Genomic DNA, 17,251 nt, shown 5'->3' on the forward strand with positions numbered 1-17,251 from the left:
TGATGACCATTTAAGAAATGAAAGAAAATAATAAAAGAAAAAAGAGGATTTATAATTACTATTTTCTATCGTGACTATTTTGTGCTGCTAGGAATAATAAAACGGGCAGCTTGCCGACGTCTTTTTACTTTCAAAGTGCAATCAGTCTTATAGAGAGTGTTTACTTTTTTGTTTATAAATATTTATATCGCATAATTTATTTTGTATGAAACTTTTGTACAAATTGTTATATATATTTATACTGGTTTATTTAAATCATTGCTAATAAAGGCACTTTTGGCATATCATAATGAACACAACAACTACAATTTTTATTCAAGTCATTGGATGTGATAAATCTTTAAATTATAAATTTAATCAAGACAAAGAAAGCAATAGTAATGGATTCTCTTTCACATAATTTTGTATCATTAACCGTCGTGGTACGGACAACCTGAGCCAATAACTAGAATTAATTCTAAAGTCAACCCACGCAAAGATTTCAAGAATTTTTATTATGTATCAAGTCTGTGGTATATGATATTGTTATGAAAAATATTAAGTGTTCTGTGCAATATACCTAGCTACCACTGAACTTTTTCGTTAATTATTGTAAAAGGGATGATTTTCAATTATTTATGTATACGATTGTTTATGTCTTAGACGAGTCAATAATCTGTAAGCAAGAAATGAATGGATACTTTCTGCAGGAATGGCTGTTCTTTGAAAGATGAATTGTTGTCCGATTCTAGTCGCATAGTCAGGATGAGAGCATTTTTTAGCTGGAATGGAAATTAAATTAATGAATTCAATTTTCAAAACGATCATTCACGCCGCTGATCGACGCGCACTTTCACATTTGACATCTTTTAAACGCTTTCCTTTTCCACATTTTGTATGATACTTGATTGGATGCAACGTTTTGTTCTTTCTGTGATTTATTACATTCTTTTTAATTCCTCCCAAATCGCACAAATATTGCCAATGAAAAATTCGGAACCTTTACTTTGACTGAAGTATAGGTTAATTAATTTAATGCAGAGACTTTAATTTAAAAATAAGCGTTTAACTTATACGAAGTGGTAATAATTATCCCAGTTTGTGTATGTTTCTTTTCTAATTGTTTGCTTATTTGGTTGAGAATGTTGGAGGGGAAAAACCAGTCCAACGAACAATATTTGATTTAACAGTAAATATCGCCAAAGTGTTCTTACGTTCGATTCAAATTTGCTTATTTATTTAACAGGATAATATTAAAACGACGACGATAATACTCGTCGAAAGGTGCGTGTTTCATTTGGTGGATAAAAAGAATTTAATTACTCGCGCGTTAGTTATTTATAAGTAAGTTATATTGTAAACGTGATTACGCGTGACGCAAGGTGAATAAAGACAAATACGCAAACTAATTTGTAAAAGATATTTGTAACAATTAAGAATTTTAATCAACCATAAAAATATATGTTGTAAACATATATAAAACATACGTATGATTAGATCCCATGTAAATTTTACATGTATGAAACATATTTTATTCACCTATGCAATGTTATTTTCATGTATAGAAAAGAAACGAACGAAGTTTAGGTTAATATTATATATTTAAAGAATTTGTTACGTGATTGTTGAATATTACAAAATATCGTTGAACAAAATTATTGCAAATACTTGCGTTAAAGAAACTTTCCTAGATATCGATCAAGCAGATGATCACTACTCTCTTGTGTCGATGCTGTAATCATAATCGATTGATGATTAAGATATTAGTTATTTGAGTGCTGCTTTTATTCACCGATAGCGCTGCAATCGGGTTAATTCTAAAGCTGACTTTCCCATAGATTTTACATAGGGGAATTATAGAGAGAAGTAAAATAACTAAAGCCTCAAATATTTATACAGGTAATATTAAAATTAAGCGTTACATTTACTACGTCGCAGGAAAACATTTGTAATTGCTCTGTTATCGCCGTTGATTGGCGGTAATCGCGTGTAACGTTTCAGCGAAATTTTTTTAAAGAGAATTGAAAAGAAATAGTTTTTTAAATCATTCAGAGCTAAATACACAGAGAAGTGTAAAGATAGATTCGACGACCGATTAATTAAGTAAACAGACAAACTTGGACTTTGAAACTTGAAACAAGAGTAAGATGATGCTTACGATTGGAACAAGTGAATGCCAGCGGAATGAAAGCAAAACTTTAAAAGAGGTTCGACGTCAACAACGAAGTACGAAATACAGAGAAACAAAAAGAGAATCTGTCTGCTTTGATATCTGTTTAAACGAATTCTAGAACCTTCAACTTCTCTCGTTGAGTTATAATTGAGGAATAAGGGGGAAAACAAAGAATGTCACAAAATAGCTTCCTTGAGAAAATAAAGTTTCCATATTTTAGCCCACTAGAAGGGGAACAATATTCGATCAATTTAACTGCATTATTCGTAAAATAAAGTATACGCCTTAATTAAATGTCATAAACGAAAATGATTAGTAAACTATTAATTATTTGTATTTGCCTTTCGCTCCAGTATCTACAGACATTATTCCCTGTTTTCAACGAATATATAAAATCTTTAACGTTATCTTATGGAGAGATTTTGAACGTTGCAAGCATTATGATTTGTTAGTACTGTAGTCCGAGTTCTCATACACAAAGTATGTTACAAAATGTAACATCACGAGATGAACATTCCTTGTTTTTCTTCTTCCTATTCGATGAGATCAACGGAAGATCAGTAAATCCATAGGAACAATCTAGGGAGAAAAATATTTTTTGACTCGATTCGATTTCCTTCTAATATAATTTAATGCGCAATGAGAGGTAAAAACTGAGGTCTCATTGAAGAAAAGAGGATGAAAGAGAGAAAAATTTGTATGTGTGTATGTGAGAAAGGAATAAAATGAGCGTGATACAAAAAAAATACCATTGTATGATTTCTTTTTTTCTAAATTGATGTTCGTATAATTTCATTCGTTATTATATATGCTTTTTCTTTACTATACATAAATATTGTATATGAATAATAATAATAATTTATGATGGAATGTGTGAAAAAGATGTTTATTTTTTAATTGTTGGATATTAAATTGAATTTTCTGATTCAATTTCTTGTCACTCCACCAAACTTAATATACTTGGACCTAATTAATTACTATATAAGTGTTATAGACAAAGATATCTTGAATGTTAACCAGTCGCAAATATGTAGTATTCGAATAGACCTTGTCGTACGACTCATCAATGTCGGTCCGATGGAATTCGAACTGGTTTGTTCCTTGTCGCATCACACGCACGGTGTTCGGACCTTTATTCACGCGCGCGAGGGAGGAAAATGCATTTGATGCATTTCCGGCAGCTTACTATCGGGTTATGTGGTTGTATGGCTCAGCTGTCTGACATGATGTATGACAAAACCTACTAAAACCCCCTCCTCGTTGCTGCCGCACGGCGGACTCAATGGCCACCTTTGCAGCACGGTATGAAATGTGCTGTAGACAGGCTCGTTTACCTGCATCGAACATTAATACTTGTCCTTCTTCTATTATTTCAGGTTTGTATCACACTGTTGTTACTTATTTTAGAAGCGCGTGTTAAGGACGGATCTTCGTCTTCTCCTTTAACTAATTTAAATCTCCTTTTCTTCCCACTCTCTATCTTTCATTACAATTATTACAGTCGCCTTGAAACGATCCCAAGAATGACTAGATTTACATACTTTTTCAAGAAAAATTTGCCAGACTCCATTTAGGATAGTATAAAATAAAATGTTCGAGTTTATCCAGCCTTTGTCCACAATCCCAGTACGTCTCACTTTACCTGACGTCTCAACTCTTTTCCTGAACGAATCGAATATTTCATGTCCTGTCAGAAGTTGCACGCAGTAGTAACCAATTTCTTACTTTATTTTTCCTAAAGAAGTATGCAACCTTGATAAACCTTCTTATCCAGTTGTCTCGCTTGTACTGCGTTCCGTTTCCATTGCCATTCATCTTCGACTTCGTTGTCAATTCTGTTCCTAATTTCAGACAGGCTGATTTCTTGATCTTCTGCTTCAGTGTGGAAGAACCATGCTGATGTGCGTTTCTAAATTCTTTCGTAAGCTCATCTTGCTTCTTTCTTATTTTCGCCTTACTATAAATGAGAATCGGTATCGGTAAAACCGAGACCATACGACCATTGGAACGACATCTGTTGCGTGATGCCCGTTGTAGAAATATGTACATATTATCGTATATCGGAATGACGCATGTTCCTAGTGAGAGGGCTACAAAGTATGACGATAATATATTTCTACAACAGATGTCATACAACGGACCTCGTTTCAATGATCGTATGGCCCCGGCTAAAGTACGTATAAACGACGTTAGGACCTAGCAACCGTTTTATAACAGGCTCCAAACATTAACCAGATCCCGAAAAGTCGAGAGAGTGATTAATATATATAATCGTGTTCGAGAGGTTCGCACAACAAAGCCGTAGATTGGGGTGTCGCATTCCAAAAGCGGTAAAAAGGGCTAAAATCCCTTGTTTATCCCTTATTTTTCATCCCATTCAGTTTTATGTTTGTGATCTTGTTGATACAGAATAATCAACGAAGTTTGTGTGGTTTTAACTGTGCTTATAAATAAGTTATTGGGGAATATACAGGACAAAGCTGAATACATATTTAAAATCGTATAAAATTTAATAGAATTATAAAATATTTCTTTAGGTTATTTCATAACTAATTATACACATTGTTATACTATTATATATATTACAGTGCCAAAGGATCGCCGGTAGATGTCCCAGCCTGCGAATCACTTGATAAACTCGAATTTTCATGAATTAACTCCTTAATTAACAAACTTTGAATTTTATTCCTAATTATTAATTTTCGAATAGGATCTAATCGTCTGAGGGACGGTACCAGCGACTTTGCAAAATGCATGTCTTCGTCATCTTGCTCGTGTCTCTCGCATAGGCCGTGTTCGACAAATGCCGGAAGTTTTTTCTTTTCCACCTCCAACATATTTCTTCCAAAGTCAGATAATGTCCTTTTTCTTCCCCTCGAATGGTGGTAGATTGGCGTATTATGGAGACGTGGAATTTCGAGAGATTCCTCAAATTTAGAGCTATGAGCATCGAAAGTCTCGAGATGACGCGGTGGCGTTATCCTTTCAGACGCTTCCGTTGTATCCGCAACTTGTTGCCCCAAATCTTCAGAATTCGTGTCCGTTTCGGAGTTCAATGTATCCGTACTGGGTACATTGTCGAAATTGCTCGTCAGTTTTGTTAGCACCATAGTGTCTTTTAAAAAAAAGAGCATTTCGAAAAACACCCACTTCCCTTTGTAATCGCTCACAGATATACTAGCAGACTCTCCAGAACGGAGCTTCTTTACTTTTTTCAGTTCTCTTTGGAACTGGTCCCTCAAATTTCGCCATTTCGATTTGGCTTCCACTTCTGAAATAAAATACCCTTTTGTCCATTTCAGACAAATTACCTCTTCGTTTGGAATATGACAAAGTGCTGTTTCAGCCATTGCTATTGAAATATGTCTTGCCATTTGGGCATAGCTTCTAGAGGCTTCTACAGACGAGTCGAATGAGTGGCGAGTGGCCAGAATCAGAAGTAACTACTCGTCTTTTTCCCGTCGCACTTCCGGAAGAAGTATGGGAGAGCGCGATGTCCTCCGTCTTGCACGACCCGTCTGTATGAGCCTTTGAAGCTATAGGAACCAATGTTGACAATGCGATTAATATTACACAGTGTTAAACAATACTTCAAATTACAATGATATAAAGAGAGATTATTTGGAATTAAGTGAATTATCAAATTACGGAAGAACCGATAGATTGATAGCAGCGTTAGGGATGAGAGAAAAATCGTCTACTTACATACTTTTTAAACAGTATTATGTACATAAAGAAGCAAACATATTTTTAAAATTTTCAAACTATCAGATAAGTACATTTAGACAACTTACTGTCTTTTTTTAATACTACTGCCACATTTTCCCATTCCTTGTCTACTAACACTCGGTTTTTGTAGTTTTCATCCCATCTATTCCATAAAACAGGCCTTTTTTGCACTTCAGAAATCAATAACTGTGCGAAAGTATGCATACTAGACGTCGTGCGTGCGATGCGACAAAGAACAAACTGGCCTGAATCGTCTAAATCTCAAACAGCGCAATAGCGCAACCGACAAATACGACCACGCTCGTGAATGCGACGTTGTCGCATTGCACGCGGCCGTAGAACGTGCTTCGTTTATGTATTGCCGTGTTGGTTGATCGTTCAGACGACAACAATATTTCACCGCTGTTAGCTGTGCGACATCAGTTAGTATGCGATTCAGTTAGGACGTACAGAGCTTCCAGTTACCGAAATTCAGTTCCATATGATTTATATTTTATATGTACATTAAAAGTTTGATATCTGATAAAATTAACTGCAATATTAAGGTATTTGTAGCGCGACAATATCCCTCAAAAGTAAAGCACGCTGAAACTCGAGAGCCCTACGCTCCGCGCATGCTTGAGATTCTCCCTCCACGAATAAATTTCTTTGTTGTCTGTACTTTCTTCGTACGCATACCAACAGGCCATTTAAAAAGGGATAGTGCGGCAACTTTGGCGCAATTTCCTAGCAACTTAGGGTATAATAGATATACGGCATGTTGGGCATCAAAAGTACCGATATAATATACTTCTATACATACAAAACTTTCATACGAAAACGCTGAGGTCCGAGTTGAATTTTTCTTTAATAAAGATTTTTCTAGCCATTTTACATAACATACTAGCCTTTTAACGACTTCGTAGGAACTATTTTTCCGCAATTAATCAAAAAGTCATTTTTGCAGTGGCTTCCTATAAAGATTATGTGTTAAAACTATCAATTTTAAAAGTCATTCTATTACCCATAAAAGAACAGCAAAATTTATGTTTCGAGATTTTGCCTCCTGTAATCTGACTAAAAAGTCACTATCTTTGTATCATAATCATGGCATAACATAGTCACGTTCTAGCCAATCTTCATTTAGGCAATGACTGTATTAGCAATAATCTTGCAATAAGGCTATAATCTTGTTTTTTCGCGCATAAATAAATGATTTTATAAAATTTGAAGTAATTGTTTTGATAAAATAATGTTCAATTCTTCCATTAATCCAAAGTGAGATCGAAAGGGTTAATAAAATATTTGTAAATATTCGGGATATATCAAGAATCAAAAGTTCTAAAACGCGTGATTTAAAAATTTCATGAGAGAACTTCGTGTTATTTCGTTTAAAATTACTTGTGGTCATTTTTTGACCTTGCAAAATTATGGTACACAAAAATGATGTTATCATATATCTAATCAGTGCGAAAAATTAATTGTATATCATTTTATTAATCTAAACAAAACTTATTATTTAAAATAAAATTGCAAATTTTATAAATGAATAAATACAGAATTAAAAAACATTTATTTTATACACGTATACTAACATAGCTATTAAACATAAAAACTCTTACGAACAAACATATGTTTAACTATTTGTCTTTTAAAAGAACCGCAATTAAAATAATATTTTACATTCCTTGAAGAAAATTTAATATGATCAAACTTTTAGGATTGTATATTAATGATGTACAAATATATATATATATACACTATATATACACAAATACAAAATGAAATATTACATTATAAATATCAGTTATTATATGACAAACCAGCAGTATAAGATTCTTAATTTATTTTACTGTACACATTTAAAACTATGCTTTTATGACTTGATGTCAAATAATTACTTTTGTGATTTTTGGTTTTTATAGTATTTCTTAGATCTTTACAGACTTCAGATTAAAAATATTTCTTAGATCTGTAAAACTCTAAAAAATACTTTAAATCTAGAGTCTTTTTTAAATTCTAGAGTCGAATTTATATATAAGTAAGACTATTTTTCTTTATCCCATTCTTCCGAGACATATCTCAGTAAATCTGTAAGGTTTTCAAATTCAGTTCTACTCTGAGGAGGATCATTTTTTGGTATTTTTGGTAAAATATTTCCAACTTTTAATCGAAACTCTTCAGCAGTTGAAGCTCCAGAAAGCTTCCAAATACCATAAAAAAGTATACCACAACCACCAACTGCCCAAGCAGAACCCCATAATAAAGCTCTTGTAGCAAGTGCTGCACCAGACTCAGGAAGACCTTTCCCTCCCATAAAACCAATATCAAAATTTTTACTGTCTTTTTTTTTAACTGATGCTAAAGCATTGAAAAAACCAGCCATAACAGATATTCCTGCTACTCCAGCCAGGAACAATGTTTCTGAAACATAAGTTGATAAAATTGGGAAAAATAAAACTAGGTTATGTATGATATTTCAAACTTTATCACATGGAAATGTAAAATTGTATAAATTTGAAATTGATCTATGTTTGAATTTATTACCAGCGAACCAAGCATAAATGTATTCTATATTATTTCCTTAAATTGTAAAAGATTAATATAAATTTTGTATTTTCATATATATCTAATAACCTTAAAATAATATAAAATGAAACAATACAAAAAAATGATACTTTTAAATTGTATTTAAATGTAGATCGCGTATCACTTTAACTAAAGAAGTATTAATATTTGAATTATCAAACAATCTAAATTTAAATACGTACCGTACAATTTATCTTCCCTCTTCTTTGGTGTTGTCTCTGACATGATTATTTTTATATCACTTTCTATTTATTGTCGTAACATATAATATTGAAATAGTAGAATTAAAAAGGTTTTTCACAAAATTTCGAAAGAAACACAAATAAAACAAGATGCAGAACCGACACAAAACTGTTTCTTTACCGGTTACTGCATAAATTATAATTTTGAATACACATAAATATATTTCGCATTAAATAAATGTATTACTATTGCATAAAATGCAAAATATACAAATGAAAATTTGGAACCTAAAGAATTAATTAAGTTTAATTTTATCTAAAAGGTCTAGCTAGTTTCTTGGAGCACTTGGCACCAACAGCACGTAATTGGTGGTTATAGTATTTCGTTGTCCATAGTTCATGGATTGAACGATTTTTAAAACTTGCTTATAACTAAAAATCAAGAAGAGTGTTTAGATAAAACTAATCTTAAATAATTCTTTACGTTTTAAACCTAAAGCCTTAGAAGACAAGATGTTCTGCCTAGGAGCCGAAAATATTTAGATCGTTTCATTTTGCCACCTGTCGATTGAACATAAATATTACACATACATATACACACTTCAGACGCAAATATTTCAATACAATATCAATTTAAATTTATATTATTTGTAACTAATCCTCTTTTTCTATATGATTATTCAATATCACAATATCACTTATTGGTAGCATGTGAAATTGCATTAAGATTCCTTTAGTTGCTACCCTATAGAAAAATGGCACTTTCTTATCTAATGATTCACAATTTATGGAAGTTTCTTTAAAAAGATGTTTCCTTCACATTAAGCAAATTGTTACTTACTTTATAAAAAAGTTCCATTTGTACAAAATTCGAAATTAAAATAAGAAAAATATGATGGAAGGTAGTGTAATAAAAACTATGTTAAATATCGTATAATCGGTGATGAATTTCCTTCTATTTTTAGCAATAATTTCAAGTCAGAGAAATATTTCATGTCAAACCTTATTGACAAGTTATTTTGTTGACTACTTAAATTGTTTTTTTTTTTTAGTGCTTTTATGAAATTAATGTTAAATTGATTTTATATATTCTATAGTGTCTACAACTTCAAGAAAATATAAACTATCTGTATTATAATTATAGCGTTATAATTTAAAGATAAAATATTGTAAATTAAATTTCCAAAGAAATACATTTTTTCCCTGTATACTTGACATTATTTCTATATATTATGTCTGTAATATATTAAATAAAATACTTATATAAATTTGGAGCTGTCTAATATGTATTTTATGTATTTAATATATATGATTTATATTGATTATATGTTTATGAATTATATTACTATATGTTCATAATTTTTTTTAGGTGAATTGAAGGACAATATTGATAAATTAGTTGAAGAACTGCGATTCGTTGTAAAATCTGAGAAAGAAATTGAAGATATTATCCAAGTGTTAGATTCTATTGTGAATGTTAGCAAAACTTCAATTGGAGGTATTAGCTGTTTTTTGTCTTCCAGTTTCAGTTTAGACTTAAATTAATATTTGGAAAATATATATAAAAATTACTAATTATTACAAAATATAATATTTATTACTTTTGTTCCAAATTATTAATATAAATTCATGAGAAATGCTGTCAACTTGGGTATTTTAGTCTATAATTTATACTTCTAATAACAGATAAATTTTATTTGTTTTTAGAGGCTACTGAATTTACAATAGATGATGTTTTCCTAACCTTATTGCGTCACGAATCTAAAGAAATTATTGCAAAGACTGCTAAAGCAATTGCTGAGATTGCTAAAAGTGAAAGGGGAAGAGAAAAATGTACTACCACAGATCTAGTAAATGCATTAATAGATCTATTAAAAGAAGATCGCGTTGATGTATTGACACAGACTTCCAGAGCCTTAGGAAATATTTGTTACGAGAATGGTAGGGAGCTTTAATCCCTAATGATCCAAATTTTGTTCATGTATGTAGTTAACATTAAAACCATCATTATTAATTTTTATCTATTGAATATACATTTTTAACTGCATGAAGTATCATTAAAATAATTCTCATAAAAAATAAAGTTCCAGAAATTAAACTTATAGCAACTTACAAGTTCAATTTATTAAAATTAAATCTATACAAAAGGAAAAACATATGTTATAGGTACTGTTAAAAAATAATTAATTTGTATATTAATAAACTAATTTGTAAATTAATATTATAATATCATTATTTTTCATTAAATCTAAGACTATATGGATATTATTATAACAATATTTATAAAATTATTATAGAAAATGGTAAAAAGTTTGTTGAGGACAAAAATGGGTTGATATCAATTTTGGCAGTATTGGAGAAAAGTATTACATTGCAAAATGTAGAAGGTGCACCATTTCTTCGCAATGTTGCTGCAGGACTGTTGCTAAACTTTCTTATTGACCGACCGTCTCTTCATACAGAGGTATAATATTTTTATTAATATTTCTCTTCTTTGCTGTATCGTTTTACGATTGTAGCTGTATTAGTATAATTTTCAAACAGTTTACCTTACATGCTCTCTGTATATTATATAGAATATAAAATTTTCATCTAGAATAATCTTATTTAAATATTAGTCTTTCTTTATTTTCTTCTTAGGCACTGAAACAAGAAGTAGTGCCAATTATCTGCAGTATTCTGGAAATCGATGGAATTACAGGTGGAGAGGCTGCAATGCATTCTCTTTTGATACTAGGAATACTGAATGATGCTAACATAATATTTTTAGATGAAAGGGTTATGAAAATTTTAATAAATATCTTATCCACTGATACATCATCAGAACTTTCTGAAATGTGTTTAGAACTTCTTCATGGACAAGCAGAAGATGGTATCATTTTACATATGTTTAATTTAATTATCTACAATAATAATGTAAAATGTTGAGTAGTATTAATTCATATTGATATTTTAGAGAATGCCAAATTGATCCTTGCTAAAGCAGGTGTTTGTGAGTTACTGTTAAAGTTGTTGGAAAAACATAGTCCGTACTGTACAGATGAAGAAACAAGATCTGTGTTGAAGATCGCTTGCAACTTAATTGTTCTTATATTAACTGGAGGTATGTTAACCAAAAGAGAAGTAATAAGTACTTTAACTGTATTTTATAAGTATATTATGTGTAACGTAATATTTTAGATGACAGTATGAATTATCTATATGGTGAAAGTAATGGTGTTGCATATAAAAAGCTAATTGAGTGGCTCGAAAGCGAAGATAAAGATTTACAAATTACAGCCGTCTTAGCAATGGGCAATTTTGCGCGTACCGATGCCCATTGCAAACTTATGGTTACGCAAGGTGTTCATTGCAATCTTCTGAAACTGCTGCAGAAAAATAATACAGATATAGCTGATATAAGATTTCAACATGCACTACTCAGCGCTTTGAGGAATCTTGTTATTCCCGTGGATAATAAGCCTGTAATATTAAAAGATGGGTTGATAAACATTTTGTATTCTATGTTGAATGTTTCATCTTATCCAGTTGTATTTAAGCTACTGGGCACTTTAAGGATTGTTATTGATGGCCAAAGTATGTTAACAGTAGTTCTTATAAACATTTTGTTAAATACATAGAAAAAATATATATTTAGCTATTAATATATATTTAATAAATATATATTAGCAGATAAGTATGATGTGAAGAATAGGTAGTTTACTTATTATTACAGGTGAGGCTGCCATAGAATTAGGAAAAAGGGATGGTTTAATAAAGAAAGTTGTTAATTGGTGCGAAGTCGAGGAACATCCTGGAGTTCAAGGCGAAGCAAATCGTTTAATCGCTTGGCTAATTAATAACAGCAGGTTAATTAGGTTTAATAAATACATATTTGTAAAATTTACATATCTTATGCATGAAGTTTATATATATTATATGTATGTATAATTATTAATATTTATGTTTTTTATCATTAGAAATAGAGAAATAGCACTTCTAGTAATGGAACATGGAGCTGTGAAGCACCTAGTCAAAATGTTAACAACACCACACGTTTTAATGCTAAATGAAGCTTTAATTAGCTTGATGATATTGACTACAACTTCCCTGATCGAATGTGAAAATCTTCTTCTTGAGGCTGATATAGGAGAAAAACTTTGCACACTTTTTACTACTTTAAACAGTTTGGAAGTACCAATTTTGCATAATGTTTTAAGTCTAATAGAAAATATTATTAATTTAGGTATTATTGAAATACAATATGAAATTTAATCACATAATTGAAGACACAAAGAACTGATGAAATTTTGCTAAAATTTCTCTTAAATTTAAATTTCAGATGCCTTAAGAGAACATCTGGGAAAAACTGAATTAATAACATTATGTCAAGGAACAAATTTAATCAAAGAAGAACCAAAACTTAATGAAAAATTGAAAAAAATTTGCGATAAAATTGTGTAATTAAGTAATTAAAGAAAGGAATATTGAAAACGTACAATCATATATATGATACAAACATCAAAAATATGAAACATTCTTTAATTGAAAAAAAATGATTCCTTTTTTGTTCCCGTTTAATGATTAAAGCGATGCCAATATAACGTATGCAGTTTATGAGCATATAGATCAGTCCCCAATTTAGATTTTATGTTGAAAAATTATAAGATGTCAGAATTTTTATTATGTATGTGAGTGTATGTGCGTGTGCGTGAGCAACCAAAAATTGTGAAAAGTAACAATAACAATCATATATGTGTAATATGGAAAGTTAGTCTTAAATTATTTTTAAAAATTAACTTTGCTATTAGTTGTAATGTGAAAAAAATTCATTAGTATATCAGCTAGTTTATAAAATAACTAACATAAATATTATTAATTGTTTGGTACACGTATCTATGTATTATACGTGGATTATTTCTTATTTAACTTAAATGTGATAATTCTCTTGTTAGAAAGAAAGAAAGAAGAAAAGAAATATTACAAGTTTTCAAACGTATATATCAATGTACATAGTTTTAAGAAATTGACCAAACAATATATTTTATGTGATTAATTAATAATAAATCTACAGACCATAATTTTTGATAATTATTTACTTTATTATAACCTTTACTGATTTGTTAAACATATTTCTTCTATATGCAATTATAATTATCTGCTCTGAGATTATTATAATTTGTTGACCGATACAAATTTCCCGCCATACAATATTTCAATTTTGCGCGCGGCTTCGAACGAATGAGGAACTGTTCTGCTCTAGCTAATCAGGAATCAGCTAGCTGAAGTTTCGGCGCGGAAAGTAATTATACTGTTGAAAAACGGTGTCAAGATGTATCGTCCTTTGACGCGCGTGATTTCAATTACGTAGTGTTCCTGTTACTATTCCATTGTTTTCCATTGATATCTATCAGATATGTGTAAACAATGCGTTCTTATATAGTAAAAGTTCTATAGCGAAATTTATATCGCTCGTTTGTTGTCGACTATCTATTTAAGTGTTAGTGTTATTAATTGCTTGTATTGCGTTTCTGAGACAGAATTTGAGTGTAATTATTGCTTTATTTTGATACAATTGGCTGAGTTTTATACATTTATTCTAAAATTTTGGGTATTTTTTGTGTAGATTATTGCTTGATTACGAAGATGACTCCGAAAGGGGAGAGACGTATAAATGTGGCAAGCAACGATGACAATTCGACATTTAATGCGTAACGTTTGGTAAGATTTGATTTATTTTAACAAAGATAGACGTAAATATGTATACGTTTATATTCTTTTTTAATTAATTCACGTGTGATAGGTATCCAATTAATACTCAATATGATTAAATTATAAATAACTATGTATAGTTTATTAACAGTGAACAACATAGGTCCATTCAGTTTTTATTATATCTACAGTATAAATCGAAGTAACTTTTATATTTTGGTACATTTTGATCATGGATTCTTTATATAAATATCATTGTTAAATCTGTATGGACACCTTTTATTATTTTTGTAAAAGATGAACAACGCGATCAGGCATGTTTCGATTTAGAGTTAGGCGTGACTTGTATGTGTGTTGTCATGACCGTCTTCGGTATGTCTACTTAACAAATTTGATTTCTTGTAAGCATTCTCAAATTTCTACACAGGCCTTGCTATCTGTTATGTAGTAGAAAGGTCTACTAGTTACTATTAGTTCTGCTCTTGCACGGACACGGTAAATGGATTGCAAACTTTCTTAGTGTTAAGGAATGATAAAGCGGTAAAGTTTTGCTCCATCAACCCCCCAGTAGATGGTGCTTTATCAACCTGTTCCCAGGTGAACGTTCGCAGGACGCGTGCGCGTCGACCTATCACTTTGGTCGTGCGGTGCTTAAGCTTTCGTTGTCAGTAGTGGTGCGGCGGCCACAGAGAGGGCTGGTTCTTTTCGTTGTATCCCGGACAACAATACCGGTAAGCGCCTTTTCATTCTCTTTTAGATTTCCGATTCGTCCTGTAGCTGCTTCGCTACATGCTCTTAACGTGTATTCTCTAATTTTTCTTTCCATCATTCACGTTTACAGTTTCCAAACTGTAATAAAATGTCGAAACTTTGGCGGGATAAGGATGCTGCGTGCACGATTGTTATGTTGAGGAATTCAGGATTGCTCTTTTTTTTGAGGCTCTCTTGGCTCAATAAACACCCCCCACCGCCATTTTGACTCGTCCTTACCGATCGATAGGAAGAAGATAATCGGCGGTATTACCGACACGATGATTGTTTCTTCCCCGCGACGAATTAAAAAAATAATTATCACCTATCGATGGACAGGTGGCGCTTAGGTTTTTTCGTCGTAAGTTGCATCGTCTCAACGGTTCTCCCTCGCGGTCTTATCTAAGATTTAAGTAGGATCTCTTTTGATTCCCGCTTCGGTAGCTGTTTTTTCCTTTTAATTACGCGATCAACTTTGGAGATATTAATACGTTGAATGTTAGAGTATTTGAATTGCGTAGAATCTCTGTTATTCTGGGAGATATGTTTTACTTAATCTTGCGAACAGACGATTTTTAAGTACTTTTTTCTAATGTTCTATGTTATGTTATTGAATTTTACATTGTATAATATTAATAGAAGATTTTTTAGACAATTTTTCGATATTAGTTCCAATGCATTGAATTTTTACTATAATTGAGATTAGAAATTTGTAGCTGGAGAAAACTTTAACGAGAAGTTATTAAACTTAAGAATTTTTTTGAGAGGGAAATCTTTGCGTTTTTTTTCGGCGTAATATTCATACTTAATGGGTTTGGCTTCTATATCTTTCTTATTGATTTTAATACATATATAGAACTAATTTGCTTATTAATGTGGGCTATTTTAGCAAAAAGGTAAGTTTCAGGTTCGTGCAGAGTATAAAAATGTCTTACGCTTCCAATAGCTTCTCTTTTGTATATAGTAATACTCTGTGACCAAATAATAATGTATAATGACGTAATGCAGAGTAATCTACGTTATATTACAATCTACTAAGAAGCTAGTATTTTAACCTGGAGCTTTTTGATAGCTATCGTGTCTATTAATATTTCAAGTTATTTTTAAATTATTAATCACTATATGTAGATTTATTATCTATTATCTCCTATACATATGTGCAGTATTATTGTACTTGTATTTTATTATTATTGTATTTTATTATTGTATTATATTATTATTGTATTGTTATTGTATTTTACAGTATTATTGTTTCAATTTGAAGTTACATACCGCTGGTAATGTAAATACAAGTTGTTTAGAATGTTACACGCGATTATTTTTAAATTTTGTTCCCTCTTGTTTGTCTCTTCAAACTGTTTTTGAAAAAAGAGCAAGACATACTTGTCGTTACTACTTTACACCATACACGAACGCGTCTTTTTTATTAAACAACAGTATAATTAACTTTTCTACTATAATAATTACAAGTTCGAATTTATTCACTTGATTATAAAAAACATATGTAATATACGTATATTACAAATAAAAAAATGTATGCAATATATATTACATATATTTTTATAATAATTATTAATTTAACATTATATAACATTAATTCAGTATAATATTACTATTAGTAATTATATTTTTTATGATATGTGTATTAAAAAAAATTATTTATAATATATGTGTGTGTATGTATCATTGTTGTCAATATTGGCAGACAACTTTTATTTTATTAAGGTCATAAAGGCATACAAATATGATGCAAGATTTATTGTTCAATATACTTTCTATCAATACGATGGTATAGTGGAAATTCCACGAGATTTATGTTCTATGTGTCTGTTCTATGTATGCACAGATTTTATGGTTTCGATTCTATCCTATCTCTAATACGTTCAATACCAACTATTTTATCTAATTTTTTCTTGTATTTTTTCGTTTTTCCTTCTTTTTTTGACTCAGTATTTATTTTCATAGAAATTTCCGTCTTGTTTCCTCTTTTAGTTAATCGATCTGCTTCGAACAAGTATCAGCGAAAATTTAATTATTTAATATGTCTATCTTATATAATGCACAAAGAAGCTCGGTAGATGGCACTCGGTATAGGGAAAAGAAAAATACCAACGAATTAACTCGTTTGACGTTTTTAATTTATTAATGGACATGAATAGAGTTTCACATCGGTTTGCCT

General features: G+C 30.8%; 4 protein-coding genes across 5 annotated transcripts in view; 2 read left to right on the forward strand and 2 right to left on the reverse strand.

Annotated features, from left to right (window-relative positions):
- Nucleotides 1–614: 614 nt before the first annotated feature.
- On the reverse strand, nucleotides 615–7,806 carry LOC139994972 (uncharacterized). 2 transcript variants are annotated; one of them, XM_072018070.1, is made up of 2 exons: nucleotides 5,947–7,806; nucleotides 615–5,423 (listed from the first exon to the last, which is right to left on the reverse strand). In XM_072018070.1, the coding sequence occupies exons 1-2, from the start codon at nucleotides 6,083–6,085 to the stop codon at nucleotides 4,735–4,737; spliced, it is 828 nt and encodes a 275-aa protein (XP_071874171.1). In that variant the 5' UTR covers nucleotides 6,086–7,806; the 3' UTR covers nucleotides 615–4,734. The 2 variants fall into 2 exon arrangements, with proteins under 2 accessions (XP_071874171.1, XP_071874172.1); XM_072018071.1 differs by having other exon boundaries at nucleotides 615–5,688.
- Nucleotides 7,807–7,887: 81 nt separating this feature from the next.
- Nucleotides 7,888–9,099, reverse strand: LOC139994976 (transmembrane protein 242). The gene is made up of 2 exons (XM_072018075.1): nucleotides 8,632–9,099; nucleotides 7,888–8,284 (listed from the first exon to the last, which is right to left on the reverse strand). The coding sequence occupies exons 1-2, from the start codon at nucleotides 8,672–8,674 to the stop codon at nucleotides 7,908–7,910; spliced, it is 420 nt and encodes a 139-aa protein (XP_071874176.1). The 5' UTR covers nucleotides 8,675–9,099; the 3' UTR covers nucleotides 7,888–7,907.
- Nucleotides 9,100–9,375: 276 nt separating this feature from the next.
- On the forward strand, nucleotides 9,376–13,691 carry Vimar (visceral mesodermal armadillo-repeats). Its single transcript, XM_072018067.1, has 10 exons — nucleotides 9,376–9,533; nucleotides 10,001–10,129; nucleotides 10,339–10,572; nucleotides 10,929–11,095; nucleotides 11,272–11,503; nucleotides 11,588–11,734; nucleotides 11,812–12,207; nucleotides 12,347–12,479; nucleotides 12,591–12,856; nucleotides 12,953–13,691. Exons 1-10 carry the CDS (start codon nucleotides 9,524–9,526, stop codon nucleotides 13,072–13,074), a joined length of 1,836 nt encoding a protein of 611 aa, XP_071874168.1. The 5' UTR covers nucleotides 9,376–9,523; the 3' UTR covers nucleotides 13,075–13,691.
- Nucleotides 13,692–14,816: 1,125 nt separating this feature from the next.
- Nucleotides 14,817–17,251, forward strand: part of LOC139994967 (protein qui-1) — a 41,665-nt gene continuing 39,230 nt past the window's right edge. The window contains exon 1 of the mRNA XM_072018064.1: nucleotides 14,817–15,053. The gene's annotated coding sequence lies outside the window, so the exon portion shown is untranslated. The remainder of the gene's footprint in view (nucleotides 15,054–17,251) is intronic.

Source organism: Bombus fervidus, chromosome 15, assembly GCF_041682495.2.
Source record: "Bombus fervidus isolate BK054 chromosome 15, iyBomFerv1, whole genome shotgun sequence".
Taxonomy (NCBI): Eukaryota; Metazoa; Arthropoda; class Insecta; order Hymenoptera; family Apidae; genus Bombus; species Bombus fervidus.

Bases quoted from the DNA above. Each gene is read 5' to 3' on its own strand.
- LOC139994972 (XM_072018070.1), bottom strand. From the start codon at position 6,085: ATGCATACTTTCGCACAGTTATTGATTTCTGAAGTGCAAAAAAGGCCT. The intron at 5,424-5,946 runs GTAAGTTGTCTA...ATTTTATTTCAG, and splicing joins AGTAGTATTAAAAAAAGACA to AAGTGGAAGCCAAATCGAAA.
- LOC139994976 (XM_072018075.1), bottom strand. From the start codon at position 8,674: ATGTCAGAGACAACACCAAAGAAGAGGGAAGATAAATTGTACG. The intron at 8,285-8,631 runs GTACGTATTTAA...CTTATGTTTCAG, and splicing joins GAGGGAAGATAAATTGTACG to AAACATTGTTCCTGGCTGGA.
- Vimar (XM_072018067.1), top strand. The intron at 12,208-12,346 runs GTATGTTAACAG...TTATTATTACAG, and splicing joins GATTGTTATTGATGGCCAAA to GTGAGGCTGCCATAGAATTA. The intron at 12,480-12,590 runs GTTAATTAGGTT...TTTTATCATTAG, and splicing joins TGGCTAATTAATAACAGCAG to AAATAGAGAAATAGCACTTC.